The 16,257-nt window shown below is 52.8% G+C and overlaps 1 protein-coding gene and 1 pseudogene across 1 annotated transcript in view; one reads left to right on the top strand and one right to left on the bottom strand.

Moving 5' to 3' along the window:
* The window catches only part of LOC128945560 (uncharacterized), a 1,627,138-nt pseudogene that overhangs the window by 1,143,157 nt on the left and 467,724 nt on the right, over window positions 1-16,257 (top strand).
* LOC128945512 (zinc finger protein OZF-like) overlaps window positions 1-16,257 on the bottom strand; it is a gene marked incomplete at its 5' end in the record, with an annotated part of 51,675 nt that overhangs the window by 29,314 nt on the left and 6,104 nt on the right. Inside the window, 1 exon segment of the mRNA XM_054289277.1 lies at window positions 12,662-12,681. Coding sequence (XP_054145252.1) covers window positions 12,662-12,681 — 20 coding nt within the window.

Below are 16,257 nucleotides of genomic sequence, written 5' to 3'. Positions count from 1 at the left end.
ACTACAACCTTATACCTCATTTCAGTGCCTATGTATATGACTACCTCATTCATTTGTGAAAAAAGGGGGGGGAGATGTGGTAGACAGGGACAGGCGTTCGGAAGATCTCGCAATGTGACGGAAAGGCAGGACCCTCTGTTCCCCTTAGATAAGACCCTCTGTTCCCCTTAGATAAGAAATTAACATAGGAATGTAGCCTCCCTTAACCGAATACCAGTAACTTTCCATCCCCTACCCAGTGACTTTCCACTCCTTACTAACCATAGATGGTAAAGACAAACCCCACTGTGACGTAGAGACCCCCAAGACTATAAAACCCCAAGAGATGAGATAACAAAGGCTTTTGGACCGTCCATCACATTGGTGCCTGCGTGTGTCCTTGGCCCGAGCGACCCTGGAGAGTGGTTCGCCGTGCCGTTTCCTCAGAACCAGGTCGCCTTGCCTTATACCAGAAGGCAACACCCCAGCCCATCCCCAGGGTCACTTCCCCCCCTCCCCAAATTCCGCTCCTGGGAACTGATGAGTCATCAGCAAGACATGCTCTGATTGGCTGGAAATTACCCCGCGCGGTCTCTGAGTATTTACCGCAGTGAGAGGCCTTGGTCTGTGCCTGGCAAGTGATGAGTCAGAGTCGGGCCGGGCGCTGATTGGCTGAAAATCGCTGAGCGGGGCCAGGGCTCTGAGTTTGTGCCCAGCAAGTGGATCGTCATCAGTGCCGCGCGTTGTGATTGGTCGGGATCTGTTTATGGGTGGGGACGTGAGGAACTGGGGTTACTTGGGGTTTCTTTGGGTTAATTTAGGGTTTGTTTGGGGTTTATTTGGGGCTATTTATGGACTATTTGGGGTTTATCTTGGGTTTTACTTGATTTATTACTGTTTATTTGGTGTTATTTGGAATTATTTGGGTTTATTTGGAAGTATTTTGGTTTGTTTGGGTTTATTTGGGCTTTTTTGGAATTATTTGGGGTTCTTGGGAGTTATGTTGGTGTATATGGGATTTTTTCAGTGTACTTGAAATCATTTGGGGGTCTTTGAGTTTAATTTGGGTTTTTTTGTTTGTTTTTTTTTTGGGTTATTTGGATTTGTTTGGGGTTATTTGGGGCATTTTCAGGTATTTGGGGGTTTTTGGGTGTTCTTTGAGGTTTATTTCGAGTGTTTTGGGGTTATTTGGGTTATTTGGGGTCATGTGGGGTCAAAAAACCCGGGCATGTTTCTCCTGCAAAAAAACGGGAATTTTTCCTTAAAAATCTGAGAGTTTTTCCCCAAAAAACAGGGAAAGTCCTTTAAAAAATCCTGGACTTTTCCCAGCCAATAGCAGCGCGCCCCACCCCAAACCATCCAATCACCACGCTTCATCTCCCAAACTAACCAATCAATCACCGCATGCCTCCCCACCGCCCGCCTCTCACGCGCCAAATCAACCAATCACCGCAGGTCTCCCCTCAGCTACTCCCGCCTCTCTGGAGCTGAACCAACCAATCACCGCGCGCCTCCCCTCGGCAAAGCCCGCCTCCCTCGCCCCTCTCCTGTCAATCACCGCGTCCTCTATCAAACCAACCACTCACCGGGTGCCTCCCCTCAGCAACTCCTGCCCTCCCAGCGTGTCTCCAACCAATCAGAGCTGAGCCCAAAACAGCACCCCCTGACCACGGGCTGGGCATGGAGCAGGCGCCCCCAATCCCCCCCCCCCCACCCAGGGACCCCCTCAGGGACCCCTGGGAGCCGCCCCGGGCTCGGGCGGGTCCTGCGGGAGGTGCTGGAGAGAGCGGGGGAGGCACTGGGAGAGGACGGGGGGGCTCCGGGAGCTGCTGAGGAGGCGCAGGGACAGGTGAGGGGTCCTGGAGGGGTCGTGAGGGGAATTTGGGGAGGGGTCTTGAGGAGGTTTGGGGGGGGATTTGGGGAGGGTCTGGGGAGAACTTGAGGGGGTTTTAGCAGGGGTCTGGGGGTGCTGGGGGGGGGATTTGGGGAGGTGTCCTCGGGGGGTGTCACAATCCGTCCTCACGGACGGGTTTCTTGATGGTTCATGGATTTGATCTCAGGGTGCAAAAAGAACTGACACAGTACAAAGGGGTTTGCAATGATAATCAAAACAGATGCACCTTTATTGAATGACCACAGCAAAATGCGATAGAGGGATTAAGGGAGAGAAAAGATAAAGGAAGAGAGAGGGAATAGGGCTGCCAAATGTAGAGACAAAGTCCGTTGGTCCAGTCCAGTCGAGGATCCGCCTGTTGCGTCGGGGAGATCTCGAAGTCTCTCGCTAACTCAGAGGTTTTTATTATGATAACTCTATTGGAAATTGCGAGCATGGGGAAACAGATACAATAAGGAATAGATGTAACAGGTAGTCCATGCTCTCAGCAGTAAACGAGAGCCATTGTCTTCTTGGTCCAGCGGCCACAACCTGCAGGCAAACATCTCGCTTTGGTCAGCTTGCCTCCCCCACACACCTGCCCCGGGCTGGGGGTTTCAGTCCCAGTCCTTGGAAGGAGCAGAGGGGCCTTTTCACATGGGGGTTCCATGTCTCAGTCCTTGATGGAGAGGCTCCTTCCATCTCAGTCTGTCTGTCACGGTGGTTGTAAAACAGGTGAGGGTCTTCTGTGGGGGGACCACCTGAAACTCAGGAGAAGTCCAGCCAGGCCGAGAGGTGCAGCAGCTCCCAAGGCTGTTGTTGCAAAAAGGGCACAGTGCCCCCTTCTTCTTCTCATTGGGCTCAGTGTAGCACACAGCAAACAACACCTGTGACAACAATGGCTTAGCAAGGCTCTCAGATCTAGGGCGTTGTTGGCATGTGACTTTCTCCTTTGGAGCCAGAGATTTAAGAAAGGGGCGGTCTTTTCTTAGTGGTCGCCAAATGACGATCCTGAGGCAGACGAGGGAAAATTTGGAACCGACTCTTACACCAATATAAAATTATTTTTTAAATTATATAAATTTAAGTTATATGGTGTTTTCTTAAATTAAAATAACATTTTATTAAAATTTAGAAGTATTAGTTATTTTAAATTCATTAGATATTCTTAACAAGGGTTGAGCTCTCCCTCCCTGCTCAGTGCGGGATGTGGGGAGGGGGGGATGCTGATGGGGCCGGGGGGGCTGCAGCTCTGGGGAGGTGGAAAAACGGCGAGGTTCTGGTGCTGCTGCTCTTCTTCCTCCTCTTCTTCTTCTTTCCAGTTCCTCCTTCCCCCACCTCCTCCTCATTTCTTATCCTGCCTCCTTTTCCTCCTCTCTCCGGCCTTTCTCCTGATCCTTCCCCTTCCACTTCCTCTTCCTCTTCCTCTTCCTCCTCCTCCTCCTCGTCCACCTCCACCTCCACCTCCTCCTCCCGCTCCCCTCGGGCCCAGCCCCCACCCTTTGTCCCCCTCCCTTTGCCCAAATCCGGCCCATTGCCCCCCCCCAAACCCCTCCCCACCGCCCCCTAATAAACGGCCCCAGGCCCAACTGGGAAGCTTTATTGGGAGCACTGGGAGCAGGCACTGGGCGGGGGCAGAGCACCAGCGGGGCTGGGGGGGACACGGGACCCCCTCAAAATCAGCGGAGCGGGGACAGAGCGGGGGGTCCCGGCCGGGCCCGAGCCCACGGGGAGGGGCTGCGGCCGCCGCCGGCTCAGGAGCTCTGTGGGCAGAGAAAAGGGGGTGACACCGGGCTGGGGGCCCCGGTGGGAGCGCACATGCTCCGCCACGGGGGGGACGCCACCCCCGGCACCCGCCCTGACCTTCTTGCGCAGGGAGAAGCCGAGCCCCAGCGCCAGGAAGACGAAGCCCAAGACGAAGCCCCCGATGCCCGTCAGCATCTTGCTGTGGGCGGCGTCCGGCAGCATCTCTGGGGGGTCCGCAGGGCTCAGCGCCCCCAAAACCTCTCACCGACACCCCGAGCCCTTCCCAGCACCCTCCCTGTGGCCCTCAGCCCAGCCAGGACCCCCTGAAACCTCCCCGCGATCCATTTTTGTCCTGGCCAGGAGCCACCAAAGCCCCTCCCGTCCCTCTCAGCATCCCACAGCCCCCTCCCAGGTGCTCCCCACTGCCCCAGGACCCCCAGGACCTCTCGCAGTCCCTTGGCAGCCCTAGCAGGACTAAGCCAGAGCCCTCCCAGGCTGTGCCCAGCACAACCAAGCTCATGGCGAGCCCCGCTTTGCCATCGCCAATCTCCTTCCAGCCCCTCCGGCCTCCCTGCACCCCCAAACTCCCTCCCAGTCACACCCAGCACCCCCAAACTCCCTCCCAGTGCCCACCAGGACCCGCCCAACCCCATCCCACCCACCCCAGCATCCCCCAAACCCCTGCCCAGCCCTTGCCCTGCCCCCAGCCCCTCTCCCAGCTCCAGCCCGGCTCTCTCCAGCTCCCTCCCAGTAGCTCCCAGCACAGCCCAGTGGCTCTGCCAGCGCCCCCAGGGGCTCCCCCGTACCCCAGTGCCGCCTCAGGGGCTGCTCCAGGCTGACGTGCTCCACCTGGCAGCTGTAGCTGAGCCCGCGCCGGGCGGGGGGCGGGGGGGGGTTTCCAGCAGCACCAGCAGCTGGTAGGTCCAGTCCCCGTTGGGGACCACGTCGGTGGCCACCACGTGCTCTGAGAGCTCCTGCTAGCCCTGGAACCACCTCACCTGGATGGCAGCAGGGTAGAAATTCATCACGGAGCAGAGCAGGCGGCCGGGGCCGGGCTGGGAGCTCGAGGGGGGCACCAGCGAGATGGACACGCTGGGGGGCACTGGGAGAGAGAGAGAGCGGGGACACAGTGGGATCAGCTGGGGGGCACTGGGAGAGAGAAGGGAGGGCTGGGGTGGGCTGGAGAGGGAGTGGGAGTGGACTGGGGATGGACTGGGATGGAGTTGGAGAGACTGGGGATGGATTGGAAAGGAATGGAATGGACTGGGAATATACTGGGAGGCACTAGAAATAGACTGGGAGGGAGATTAGTAGCACTGAGAGATGTGGGAGGGGATGGGGGGTAGTTGGAGAGAGGGTGAAGGTCTGGGAATGAACTGGGAATTAACTGGGATTGACTGGAAATTGACTTGGAGGGGCTGCGTGGAACTCGGAAGGACTGGGAGGGACTGGGGCGGCATTGAGAGAAATAGGAAGGGGTGAGGGGCCAAGGGATTGAGGATTGTGATCTGGGAATGAACTGGGAATGGACAAGGAATGACCTGAGTAGAAGTGGGAGGGACTGAGAAGGCACTGGGAGGGATCTGGGAATGGACTGGGAGGGACTGGGACGGCCTTGGAGGAACTCTTATGGAACTGGGATGAAGTGCGCAGCACTGGGAGGCCGAGTCCAGCGCGGGGCACTCGGCGCTGCGGATCTGCTTGGCAACAGATGAGTCATCATAGAGACGCGATCTGATTGGCTGAAAAGAGTCAGCTTTACGCGTCGCTGAAATGGACGCGCGGGGGGTCACTGGGAGAGACAAGGGGGTCACTGAGGACGACAAGGGGCCCCGGGGATGGGCACAAGGAGGGCTGAGGGCTCTGGGGCGATTCCCAGGGAGATTTTGAGCGGCTTCAGGGTCATTGGCAGGGCAGAGCCCGAGGGGACACGCTCGGCCCCGCGCTCACCTCGGCGCTCCGTGATGAACGGGGTGGACCCCTCGTACCAGACTCTGCAGAACCACTTCCCCGAAGTCCTTTGGTACTCTAGCCACATCGGGTCTTTGTTTAAACGCCTGGCATTCATCGCCCCATACGGGTTGAACCCCACGTACAGCTCCACGTCACTGTCGTACACCAGGTACTGCTCCCGATTGTAGATGAGCCTCTCCACGGACCTTATCTTCTGCGTGCCGTTAATGAAGTAACATTCCTGCTTTCCCATGTGCAGGAACACCGCTGTAAGTGCAGGACACAGCTCAGGGGGTGCCCCAGCACCCCCAGCACCCGCAGAGCTCCGGGGGCCACCCTGGATTCCCCGCTCCGCACCCCCTGTGCCCCACGGCAGCCATTGGACTCTCCTGCCCGCGCTGCCGCTTCCTCTTTGCCGCCCTTCCCCCATTTCCACTTCCACATCCTCTCCCCTCCCACTCCGGCCGCACCAAAATCAATTTTAGGTCCCTATTCCCCATTTTCCCAAAAATTCCCCAAACCCCAGGCCCCTCCCGCTCAGATATGGTGTCTCACCTCCCCTTTTCCCCCCTTCCCCACCCTCTCCCACCCCTCCCTCACCTCCCCCCACCTCTCAGCCTCTCCCGCTCTCCCTTTGGGGGGTCCCCTCCTCCTCCCCCTCCATTCTGGGCTCCCCCCTTCGCCCCCTTTTTCCCCTTCTCCCCCCCTGTCCCAGCGCCTCCCGCCCCCCGCTCACCCGAGAGCTCCGCCCCCGCACCCGGGGGGGCTCCCAGCACCACCAGTGCCACCAACAGGGCCCCAGCTGCCGCCCCTCGCCCCATGGCCGGGGCCGGGCAGGGAGCAGCAGCCCCAAAGCAGCCGCGCTGCGCTGGGAGCGCCAGTCCGGAGCAGGGCGGGCTCGGCAGCGCCGCGGCTCCTGCCAAGTGGCTCCTACAATCTTCCATCAGGAACCTGGCCTGATGAGTTTTGTGTGCAAGGAACAATGGTGGCGTTGGTGTTCGGGTGCCTGTGGTGCTGAGTGCCCGGCCGTCTGCTGGAGTTCTGAAATCCAGGTCACCCCTGCCCCATCCCTCACTTCCCCCACTGCCCACCGGTGACTCCCTGCAGCACGTGGGATCCTGAATGCGGCTCTGGGAGACACACAGACATTGCTGAGGGGCAAAGATGGGGGGGCTGGACAGGTAGAGAGCTGACCCTGAGGGTTGGGGTGCAAAGGACACGGGGTACCAGGCAAGGTTAGGGCACAGGTGCCACCCTCATGGTGGGACAGCCCCAGAGCCCTCCCAGCAGCTGCAGGCAGTTACCCTGATTGGAAGGTAGAGATGAGGTTTGGAGGCCACAGAGTTACAGGTAGGAGTTTAACAGAGGTTTAGGGGTTTTATTAGGTTTTTTTTCAGGGATTTTTAAGGATATTTTAGGGGGTTTTTTTTGCAGGAGTTTTTTAGGAATTCTCTGGGAATGTTTAGGAACCTTTAGGGCTTTTTCAGGGCTTTTAAAAATATATTTTAGGGTGTTTTAAGGGATGTCTTACCACTAATTGGAATTGTTAGGGGTGTTTTCAGATATTTTGGGGCCTTTTTAAGGACTACTTAAAAGGTTTTAGGGCTTTTTGAAGAGTATTGAGGGTAAATGGAGAATTTTTTTTATGACTAAGTTATTTCTAGGGGTTTGGGGGGAATTTTATAGGCTTTTTTAGGGTCTTACAGGGCATTTTCAGGACTTTAGGGGTATTCTCAGAACTCTTTAAAAAATCTCTGAGTAGTCCCAAAAGGTTCTTTGGGGATTTTTAGAGGTGTTTTAGGGGGCTTTTTAAAAGTAGGGTGTTTTTAGTGTATTCTGAAGCTATTTTTTGTTTTTGTGGGGTGTTTAGGACACTTTGAAAACTATGCCTTTTTTAGGGAATTAGAGGGTTTTTTAGGGTCCTTTCAGGGCATGACAGAGGCTGAGGGGCAGCTTGAGGGGTACTGTAGGGGCTGGAGGGTGGCAGAGGCTGGGGGCTGAGGGAGGAGCAGGGAGAGGGGACAGTGGGTGACACACAGAGATGCTGAGGGTGGCAGGGGCAGATGGAGGGTGACACTGAGAAGCTGGGGGCTGAGGGGCAAAGAGAGGATTAAGGGTGACACACAGGAGCTAAGGGGCAGCTGAGAGGTGCCTTGAGGGCCACAGGGGGGGCTTGAGGGTGACAAACAGAGCTTGAGGGGTTGAGGGAGGGCTTGAGGGGTCAAGGGAGAAGGCTTGAGGGCTGCACAGTGCACTGGAGATCAGGGCTACAGGGAACAGCTTAGGAGGCAAATTAGGGTACAGGCGCACCAGCCCTCAGCCCAGCCCTCACCTCAGCCTAAGCAGCCCCCCTAACAACAGCACAGCCTTTTCCCCCAACAGCAGCACAACACAGCAACCCTGACAGCGAGACCAGAGCGGAACCCTCCCGGTGGGACAGGACAGCAACCCTCACACCAGGACAACGACAGAACTCTCAGAGGACAAGATCCACGGCAAAAAGGTAGGCAAGGCATCTGAGGGTTAGAGAGATAGGTGGGGTGTCACAGACATCTTTTCATAAAAATCCTTTCTTTAGGATTTTTCTCCCTTCTGAGAAGCTGTGGCCTCAGCAACAAAGTGTAAACAATGGTTATCTGCTGCTGTGGAATGCAACAGGTGCATCTGTGATTGGTCTCCTGTGGATATTTGGATTTACTGACCATTCATGGCAGAGCTGCTCTCGCTTTCTGCCGGTCGACAGACCTTTGTTATTCATTCTTTTCTATTCTTAGCTCAGCTAGCCTTCTGAGAACTTTTCCTTCTATTCTTTGTAGTAGAGTAATAATGTAATATATATCATAAAATAATAAATCAAGCCTTCTGAACATGAGGTCAACATTCTCGTCTCTCTTTACACCCTGAAGACCCTTGTGACCACTGTGACAATTGGTGAACCCTGAGTGAGTGAGGAGGACAAAACCATCAATTGGTGACCCCTCGTCTGAAGAGCAAATTACTTGGAGAGACCCCCAGAGGAACAATTGCTGCACTGGGTAAACCCCGAATGTGTGGCATTGATGGTTGCTTCACAAGTGACCACAGAAGTGGATTCTAGCCAGGAGCTGAAGAACTGAAGATCCTGATTTGGAGTTCACAGCAAGGCTGACCACAAAGAGAACCTTCTGAAAAGCCTCCAGGAAGATGTTCGGAAAGCGCAGCAGCGCAATGGAGCTGGCCAGAGCATGCTGGACTCTTTCAAAAGGTACTGTTGGCTTTTCCCTTCCTGAAAATGCGGCCCTTTGTAGTTTGTGGCTGCTGATGTGGAGGGCTTCCCCCATAGAGGAGGAGGTTCGGTTCTCCCCTTCAGAGGAGAAGCTTATTGCCCTCTGGCAAAAATGGGGTGAAGAGGATGGACTTTGCCTGTTGGAGACAGATATCTATGAGTTTTTTTGATGGGCAAAGATTTTTCGGTTCTTTACGAATGTGCTCTGTGCCCTTGATGCTTTCATATGGGAGTGCATGGACTCCATTTTCCAATTCGTTTTGGACCGTGGGTTTGGATACCCCCAGATTTATCCAGCATTTAGGATGTACTTTCCAGTTTTGAACCGGAGAGCAGCTGTTTTTCCCTGGATTGCCAACTGCAACGGGCTCGTCCCATTTCCTCTGACTCCAGCGGGAGAAGATCCTTTGGAAAGGGATGATTTGTTGCTTCCCAGCCTCCCTGCATCCCGGCAGTGGGGGGGAAGTTTCACCAGGAGCCGAAGTTTTTTTTACTGCGTCTTCGGAGCATGCTCAGATGCAGCCATCCCTTCCCCCCCTTCTCTCTCTCCGGGGGGATGGGAGTGGGCTGCACCGCCCCTTACAGCCCTGCAGGCCCCGCCCTGGCCGGCCTCCTGGGCCCTGCCCCGCTCAGAGATGGGGGCAGCACCGGTCTCCGAGGTCCCGCCTGCCAGGCCTGCAGGGCCTCCTCCTGGACCCGCCCCGCGGCCGCCTCCCCGGGTGGTCCTGCCCGTGGCTTCACCGGCTTCCACGCCTGCGCCTGAGAGCTCAGAAACACCGCTCCCTGCGGCTGCGTCGCTGTTGGTAGGAGACGCCCTCGGCGACAACAGCGACTCGGCACCGCCCCCCCGGCTGTCCTGCTGCGTCCACCAGCCCCCTCTCCGGCCCCGCCGCCTCAAACTGAGCTAGTGCCTGTTCAGGATGATGCTGGAGACGGCGCCGAACCCACGGGACCCTCGGAGCAGCCCGCAGCTGCTCCTGCACCCAGCGTGGCTTCCCCCCCGAGTTTTTCGGGCTGTCCCGGGGCTGCTCCTGCAGGGGAAGCTGGGACAGGGGAAGAGGGCGCCGGCCTCCCTTTCCGTGGAGGAGGCATGGCTCGACAGCTGACTGTGGGTGCAGCCCGTCTGCCTGCATTCAAAATCAGCGTTCTTGGCGGGTTGGGGGGTGTTTGGTCAGTTGCTTTCCCTTGGGGGCTGCGAATCTCTCTGCTGCCCCTCTCACGCCCCAGCGGCGAGGGGCAGGTGGGTGCCGAGAGTTCTGCCTTTGGTCCCCAGCCCAGAGGGGGTGGTGCCGTGAGGCAGATGGGAGACACACCTGTTGCATTTGCATTGCAGAGGGCACAGCGGGAAGCGATCGTGGCTTGTTTGCTGTGGAGAAAAAACATTCCTAGACACGAGATGAGGGTTCTTGGGGCTTCTTCTATTTCCCTGCTGCTGGCATGCCTTGGTGATTTTGGGGAAAAGAAGCGTTTGGTCACCATTCCATTGGCAGTGTGGGGCCAGGCTGTGGGAAGGCAGAGCCCGCCTGCCATGTTGGGCCTGGGCTGTTTGGCTCGGGTCCCTGGGCCAGGGCCACCTCCCGGCCTCCTGATGGGTTTGGTGATTTTGCTTCTCCCTATCGGTCCTGGCCTGCCTTTCTGTGGGCCAGATCTGGGGTTCCTGATCCCTCCACATGGGCCAGGGCCCCCCAGAGACTTTCTTTGGCTGCTCTGCTGCTGCTGCTCTTTTTAAACACCAAAAAAAAAGAGTTGAAATAGCTGGCAGCAGCTCTGAAGCATTGAAGGGCCAAAAATTAGCTTCAGCCCAAAGTTATTCAATAAAGGGCTGTGGCAGGACATTCCAGAAGTTGTCTCAAATTGTTCCAAATTGTTTGATAACTGTCAATGGCTTTTGATAACTATTGATGGACTTTTCTGCAGCAAGCCTGTTTCAGGACCAAAAGAGACTTTCAGAGATGGCAAAGAGGAACATCTTCAGTCCATGGACTTTTTCCTGAAACTCAGTTGTTTGGGCTTGAACTTTCTTTGCATTGTTTTTGCATTTTCTTATATTGTAAAATTGTTTTGGTGATTTGATAGAATTGTATGTTCTACAGGTGAAGAAATTCCCTGTTCATTCCACACCAGCACTTGACTGAAGTTTTGATTGGCAACCACAAATATTTGATTGATAACCACAATAATTTTCTCTGCACAGCAGAGAAAATTACAAACACTTTTTCTTTTTAATTAAACTAAATTTAAAAACTGACATGTCACAGACCTCTTTTCATTAAAATCCTTTCGTTAGAATTTTTCCTGCTGAAGCTGAGAAGTTTCAGCAACAAATGTAAACAATGGTTATCTGCTGCTGTGGAATGCAACAGGTGGATCCGTGATTCGTCTCTGGTGGATGTTTGGATTTACTGACTACTCCCGGCAGAGCTGTTCTCGCTTTCTGCCGGGACACAGCTCCTTTGTTATTCATTCCTTTTCTATTCTTAGCTTAGCTAGCCTTCTGAGAACTCTCTCTCTATTCTTTTTAGTATAGTCATAATATAATATATATCATAAAATAATAAATCAAGCCTTCTGAACATGAGGTCAACATTCTCGCCTCTCTCTTCATCCTGCAACCCTTGTGACCACTGTCACACACCATTTCTCCCATACAAGCACTGAGGAAAGAAGCTGGGTTCCCCATGTTAGTTACCGCAATTTCTACATCATCCCGTTCCCCCATTGTGGATTGGTATTACAGGAATCTCTGTGGGGAGAGCCAATGTCCCTCCTTTACTTCCAGCACTGCAGACACTGTGTGGGACACCAGCACTGTCATCTTCTGGCCGAGGGTGAACTTCTGTGCTTCCTGGATGTTCACTGCCACTGCCACAACAGCTCTGGGGCGTCCTGGCCACCCCTTAGCCGCTGCATCCAGATGCTTAGAGAGGTAGGGTGTCGCAATACGACACAAAATGAACGACACTCACACCCTGAGATGTCCAAGGCAAAAAAGGCACATTTTTTTCTGGACCTCGATATTTATAAAATTCCAAAAGCATCCATGGATTGGAAGATAAAATTGCCACCTCTCCAACCACACTGGTCAAACCAACAGTCCATCAATTCTCTCCTCCTCCAGAAAGGACTGCAAAACAATCATTATTTACATGGAAAGTGTGTAAAAAACTCCATTACAAAAATGTAAACATCAGAAGGCTTAGAAGAACCTTCAAAGAACAGGGCGACATCTCACCCTTTTTCCTTTAAAAAAAAAAAAAAAGAAAGAAAAACGAGTAATGTTAACAGGAAAAATGAACAACATTCAGTGTACACTCATGGAGGAATCATTGGAGTAATCACTCACACCATCTGTATCTGAGTCATCACTCAACGATTCATCCACTTGATGACTTTCAGTTTGGTCACGGTTTCCATTTTGCCCGTGTGCTGGATTCTGTCTCTGCAGTCGCAGGTCAGGACGAACACACTTCAAAGGTACCCAGGGTACCCCAGTATCTGTGGATACACAAGCATACCCACGCCCCGAAGTGATAAGGTCATAGAGACCTTCCCACTGTTTGGTGACTAAATTCCGCATCTGAACCTTCGCTTGAGGCTGACGTGTCTCATCCAGAGCCTGCAACGAAAGGTGATGATTCAAAATGACAGGATTTTTTGAGTTCTGTGGCACAGTAAGATGATTGATGGTGTACAAAGCTTTTGCCAACTGACTGTGTGGGGTTTTACCCTACATTCCCCATTTTTGTTTCTGAAGAACCCGCTTCAGAGTACCACAAGCATCTTCTACAGTAGCCTGACCAGTCGGAGCATGAGGGATACCAAACCTGTGTGACACACCCCACAACTGCAGGAACTGCCACATCTTCTGTGATGCATAAGCAGGACCATTGTCTCCTTTCCACAAATCATACAGAGGAGACAGTTGTGTGTTGGTCAGTCCCAAGTACGGACGTAACCAAATTATGACACCTACCAATTTCTGGGCATCATTCAGTGTCTTCACCAAATGTACAAATTGCACCTCCTGGTGTCGGATTGTCTATTCCAGAATTTTGACCCCCAAATACTTCAAAGGAGGTTGTTGTTGAACCTTTTCTGGAGCCACCTGAAGCCCATGAGAATACAAAGCACTGAGCAACTGAGGCTTAATCCTCAGCAGCTCGTCCTGGATGCAGCCACTAAAATGTCGTCCATATAATCATACAGACGTGCATCAGAAAACTGCTTGTGAACTCCAGACAAGACACAGGCCACATACTGTTGGCATATGGCCGGAGAATTTTGCATTCCTTGGCGCAAAACTTTCCACTGATATCACTGTGTGGGCTCAGCATTGTTAATTGCTGGCACCAAGAAGGCAAATTTTGGTCTGTCATCAGGATGCAAAGAAATTGCAAAAAACAATCCTTCAGATCCACGATGAGGACTGGCCAATTTGTGGGAAGCATGGTGGGCGACGGCATGCCCGCCTGCAATGTTCCCATGCTTTCCATCATGACATTGACCTTTTGGAGGCCTTGTAACAACTTCCATTTCCCGTATTTTTTCTTGATGCAGAAGACAGGAGTGTTCCAGGGACTGGTAGAAGTCTCCAGATGACCCTGGTCCAACTGCTCCTGGACCAGATTTCGAAGGTGTCCTAGGGTGATGTTATGATGCTTGTGTCCCCATTCATGTGTTCTGTTAATGCTGGATATCATGTTCTGTGCCTTTAAGACTGGCTCTGAAGAGTGAAAGTTTTGTTTGGGTATTCTTATCAGCCTGGTGGGACACAGAGAGACCGCGGGTCTTGATTTTGCTGCTTTTGCTTTTTGCTTCGCTCTCTCTCTCTCTGCTCTCGCTTCTGCTTGCTTTTGCTCCTACTCATTAACTAGTTTAGCTAAACAGTCCAAATTCCTTCCTGGACTGTTTGTCCTCTCCTCTTTTTCGACCATCTCAAACCTGCTCCAGACTGGGACCTGGGAACACCGAGAGTTTGCACCTTTTGGCTGCAGCAGCTGCCCCAGCGCCGGAGGGACTGAGAACAGAGCAACCACCCCCGAGAGAGACTTTCTGAATTTGTCACCTTTTTCAGATCGGTGTCATCCGGTATTGTTCATTCTGTGTGCTAGGGGTGCTGTGCCTGTTAAATAAACAGGTTCTTTCCACTTCTCTCTGAGGAATTCTTCCCAAACTGGTTGGGGGGAGGGGTCGTGTGGGTTTGCTTTCTGGAGGGGCCCCCTTTGGAGATTCTCTACCAAATTTACCCTAAACCAGGACAAAATGTGGCAGCCAACACGTGGGGCTCGAGAGAGAGTGGAAAAACCCTGTTTTGAGTGCATTTTGGTTGCCATTACTCTGTGTTTGTATAAAGCAGTTAATAGCCATGCTTTTTGAATTCATAATGTCTGTTGGGCTGAAGGCTTGCATGCATTTCTGGTCTCTAAGGTTTTTTGAGATTTTAATACCTCTATGGTCCCTAGGTTTATTTTCTTACCCAGAAATAGCTTTAATATTGTCCCTAATATGTATTTTTTATAGCAGAGGGGCAGTGACCAGAATAGCTATCCTGCTGGGCTTGGTGGTAATGATGTGTAAAAAGTTTGTAAACATGCTGGGGTCTGCTTCAGGTATGAATGGTTCGTGGCTATGGTTATGCATCCAGTTTGTTAGAGGAGGAGCAGCCGGGGATGAGGCTTTTCAGCCTTTGCTTTCCTTCTTCTCCTATGAATCTGTTGCATCACTATTGAAGGATGTTGCGTTTCCCCTGAATGTTAAAGAGACCATCTTTCTGGTATTCAATCTGGTAACCTTCGTCTATACAGCCTGCTGCTTCTCTAGAATGAGGGCTGAGATTTCTAGACGGGCTGATGAGACCCCTGACTCAGGAGTAGACCCCGGTGTGGAAAATCCTAAGTGGTGTGGGAAATGGGAGGATATGGGCCAAATCCTGAAGGAATTCTCTGACCCTATAGTCTGGGATTTTCCCCATGAGCAAATTCACAACCCAGCTGAGGTGGGGAAATATCTGAAAGAGAAGTATCAGGATGAGCCTAAGGAGAGGAAGGTCATTGCAGTGAGCTGGGCCCTGGCTTGTGCTCATCGCTCACTGCTAGATCCTGTCGGGCAGCAGACAGAGGCAGGGGGGCAGGGAGATAAATCAGCAACTATCCCGGTGACTCAGGCTGCAGCCAACAGCCCAGGCTCGAAGCCAGCAGCTAAACCAGATAGTGAGTCTAAGCCAGCAGCTAAACCAGAAAATAAGCCTTAACCAATGGCTGTTGCTGCCAGTACTAGAATTGGGAAATGCACGGACAAGACCAATCAACCAGTGGATGATGATGATGATGATGATGATGATGATGAAGGAGAGGGAGAAGGAACCTCAATGCCTCCTGACATAAAATCAAGAGTCAAAGCAGCAGGTGCAAGATCAGATGCAAATATTGAGTCTTATTCCCTGAAGGACCTTCGTGGCCTAAGGAAGGATTACACTTGAAGGTCTGATGAATCCATAATTAGTTGGCTGGTCCGTCTCTGGGATGCTGCAGGCGAGGCTACAATTCTGGACGGCACTGAAACCAGGCATTTGGGATCCCTGTCACAGGATCCTGTCATAGACCAAGGAATGATGAGGGGGGCTAACTCTCACAGCCTCTGGGTCCTAAGAAGTGTAGCACAAAATACCTGTGTGCAGACGATCTCTATATGCAGCAAACCCAGTGGAAAACCATAGAACAAGGGATCCAATGCCTGAGAGAAATGGCAGTGGCAGAGATTATCTTCTCAGATGATGTAACAGCTAGGAACCCAGACTTAGTACCATGCACATCTGTGATGTGGCGAAAACTCATACAACTTGGGCCACATGAATATGCTTCTGCCTTAGCCATCATGAAGAGGGATGAGAGGGGTGAGACTGTGCTTGACATGGCAAGGAAGCTCCGAGCATATACAGATGCTGTACATGGCCCGACACATGCCAGAGTCGCAGTGGTAGAAACACTTCTGCAGAACTTAGAGGATAAGATAGAGGAGAATCATAAGAAGCTTAGAGAGGAGATTAAAGAAGACCTTCTCCTTCTCCAAATTTCAGCAGTACAGATCCGAGGTTCTGGTATCCAAGGCAGACGGTTCCCAGATGGTGAGAGAAGATACACCCCATGAGATGAGCTGTGGTTTTACCTGTGTGATTGTGGGGAAAACATGAGAAGGTGGGATAGGAAACCTACTGCTGTTCTGGCACGACGGGTGCGTGAACTGAAGGAAGCCACCAAAAGGAAAGCAGCTCCAGTTGCCCGTAGCCGAATGGCCAGGTATGATGATGATGACATGTCTGATCCCATTGAAGGAACATCCAAAACATATGGCCAGAGAAAGAAGGATAACCAGGCTTAGAGAGGCCCTGCCTCTAGCCAGGTAGAGGCAACGGAAAATCGTATTTTTTGTTCTGTGTGGATTC

This window comes from Melozone crissalis, unplaced genomic scaffold (genome assembly GCF_028551555.1).
Source record: "Melozone crissalis strain CALT ecotype California unplaced genomic scaffold, PUWL_Pcris_2 ptg000066l_1, whole genome shotgun sequence".
NCBI lineage: Eukaryota > Metazoa > Chordata > Aves > Passeriformes > Passerellidae > Melozone > Melozone crissalis.
This window is presented reverse-complemented; position numbering and strand designations above follow the sequence as displayed.